This window comes from Nicotiana sylvestris, chromosome 9 (assembly GCF_000393655.2).
Source record: "Nicotiana sylvestris chromosome 9, ASM39365v2, whole genome shotgun sequence".
Classification (NCBI taxonomy): Eukaryota; Viridiplantae; Streptophyta; class Magnoliopsida; order Solanales; family Solanaceae; genus Nicotiana; species Nicotiana sylvestris.
Genome location: NC_091065.1, coordinates 159,094,925 through 159,096,797, shown reverse-complemented (window position 1 = coordinate 159,096,797; position 1,873 = coordinate 159,094,925). Strand labels below are relative to the sequence as shown.

General features: G+C 38.2%; 1 protein-coding gene across 1 annotated transcript; it reads left to right on the top strand.

The window, feature by feature from the left end:
• Nucleotides 1-658: 658 nt before the first annotated feature.
• Nucleotides 659-1,390, top strand: LOC138878491 (uncharacterized). Its single transcript, XM_070158174.1, has one exon. The coding sequence runs from the start codon at nucleotides 659-661 to the stop codon at nucleotides 1,388-1,390; it is 732 nt and encodes a 243-aa protein (XP_070014275.1).
• Nucleotides 1,391-1,873: the final 483 nt, after the last annotated feature.

Here is a 1,873-nt window from a genome sequence, read left to right as displayed (position 1 = left end):
CACACCTAGTGTAAACTACTAATTATGAAAGAGGTAAAAACAGTCTCACATTTGATTATCCTGTTTTATATAAAACTGGTAATAATCCCTATATTTTTGTAACCCCTAGAACAACATGCTCTTAGTAAAAATCGACTGTTGAACTGCTAATAACTGTGTAACTATTGCGCATAATCCCACGCCTAGGCAAGCCTTAGGCAATCAACCTTATAAACTGGAAACTGCCTCTTTGTATTTACTGATTAATGATTATCAGGCTTCAAAATCAGTAGGCAAACTGATTAGGGCCCCTGCTTCTGAGTTTATAAAATAAAACTGCATATCTTATGCGTTCTAATATTCGCCTAGCCATCACGTCTTAGGATACTGTTTAACAATATTGCCCTTATTTGTGTTTGAGTCATGCTGTTTACATGCCTTATCTGTGCTGGTATCAGAGTCTTGTTTGAGTTCCTAGCTCCTGAAGCTGTAGCAGTTAACCTTTAGCTTGGAAATCATTAAGCTTGCAGTATAGTCCAAGTAGGTCGGGTTACATGTCTGGTTCTTAACAATAAGTTTTTTAGATCATCAAAATATATGGCAAGAGTATTTAAAACCTATCAATAATTGGTATCAGAGCAGGTTCCTCCTATCAGGCTAACACCTAGGAAGGATCCGCATGGCTGCTCCACCAAATTTGGAAGAAGGTCAATCTACATACCGACCACCCAAGTTGAATGGACAACACTATAAGTGGTGGAAAGCAAGAATGCACGATTTTATCATGGTTGAGGACTGTGAGTTATGGGATATCATATGTGATGGTCCTTATGTTCCAACCAAGGTACTAGAGGAACTTCCATTTTCAATGGAAAAAACCAGCAAAGAGTACACTGAAGCAGAGAAGAAGGCCGTGGAGAAGAATTTTCGTGCCAAGAAAATTCTAGTATGTGTAATAGGACCTGAAGAGTATAATAGAATCTCCACCTGCGACACTACCAAGGAGATATGGGAAGCTTTGCAAATAGCTCATGAGGGAACTACACAAGTAAAACAGTCTAAGATTGATATGCTCACTATCGAGTATGAACTCTTCAAAATGAGGGACGATGAATCCATTCAAGATATGGACACAAGATTCACTTCCATCATAAATGGGTTACACTCACTTGGTGAAACGATTCCCAGAAACAAGCTAGTAAGTAAAATCCTTAGTTTTCTACCTAGCTCTTGGGAAAGCAAAGTGAATGCTATTAGTGAATCAAAGGACCTGCAGGAGATGACCATAGAAGAGCTTATCGGAAACTTGAAGACCTATGACTTGAAGAGAAAGATAAACAGTGAAAGAAGAGAACCAAAGAAGGAAAAGAACCTGGTACTCAAAGCTGATTACAATGATTCAGGTGAGTAAGACAGTGATATGGCTTACCTAACCAAAAGATTTCAGAAAATGGTCAGAAGAAATGGAGAAATGCTAAAAAGGAAGAATTCTGACAGACCAAGAAACTGTGATCTTTGTTACAATTGTGGAAAGCCTGGACACTTCATGAAAGAATGTCCTCTCTTGAAGCAGGAATTCTCCAAGATCCATCACGAAAAAACAGCTAAGATGAACCTGGTTCCTGTCAAGGACTTCAAGAGAAATGAATCTGTTGTCAATATGATAAGACATGCTCTTGCAACATGGGAGGATTCATCCAGTGAGTTTGAAGATGAACCTGATACTGATGATATTTCCATGATGGCACTTGAAGGCAAAAAGACTGGATATGACTCAACTTTTGCTTTGATGCATCAATCAGATGATGATGAAGATAATGGCTACAAAGAGGTAAATTTTAGGGATGTTCAGAGAAATCTAAAATACTATTCTCCAAAAAAACTCATGTCTTTA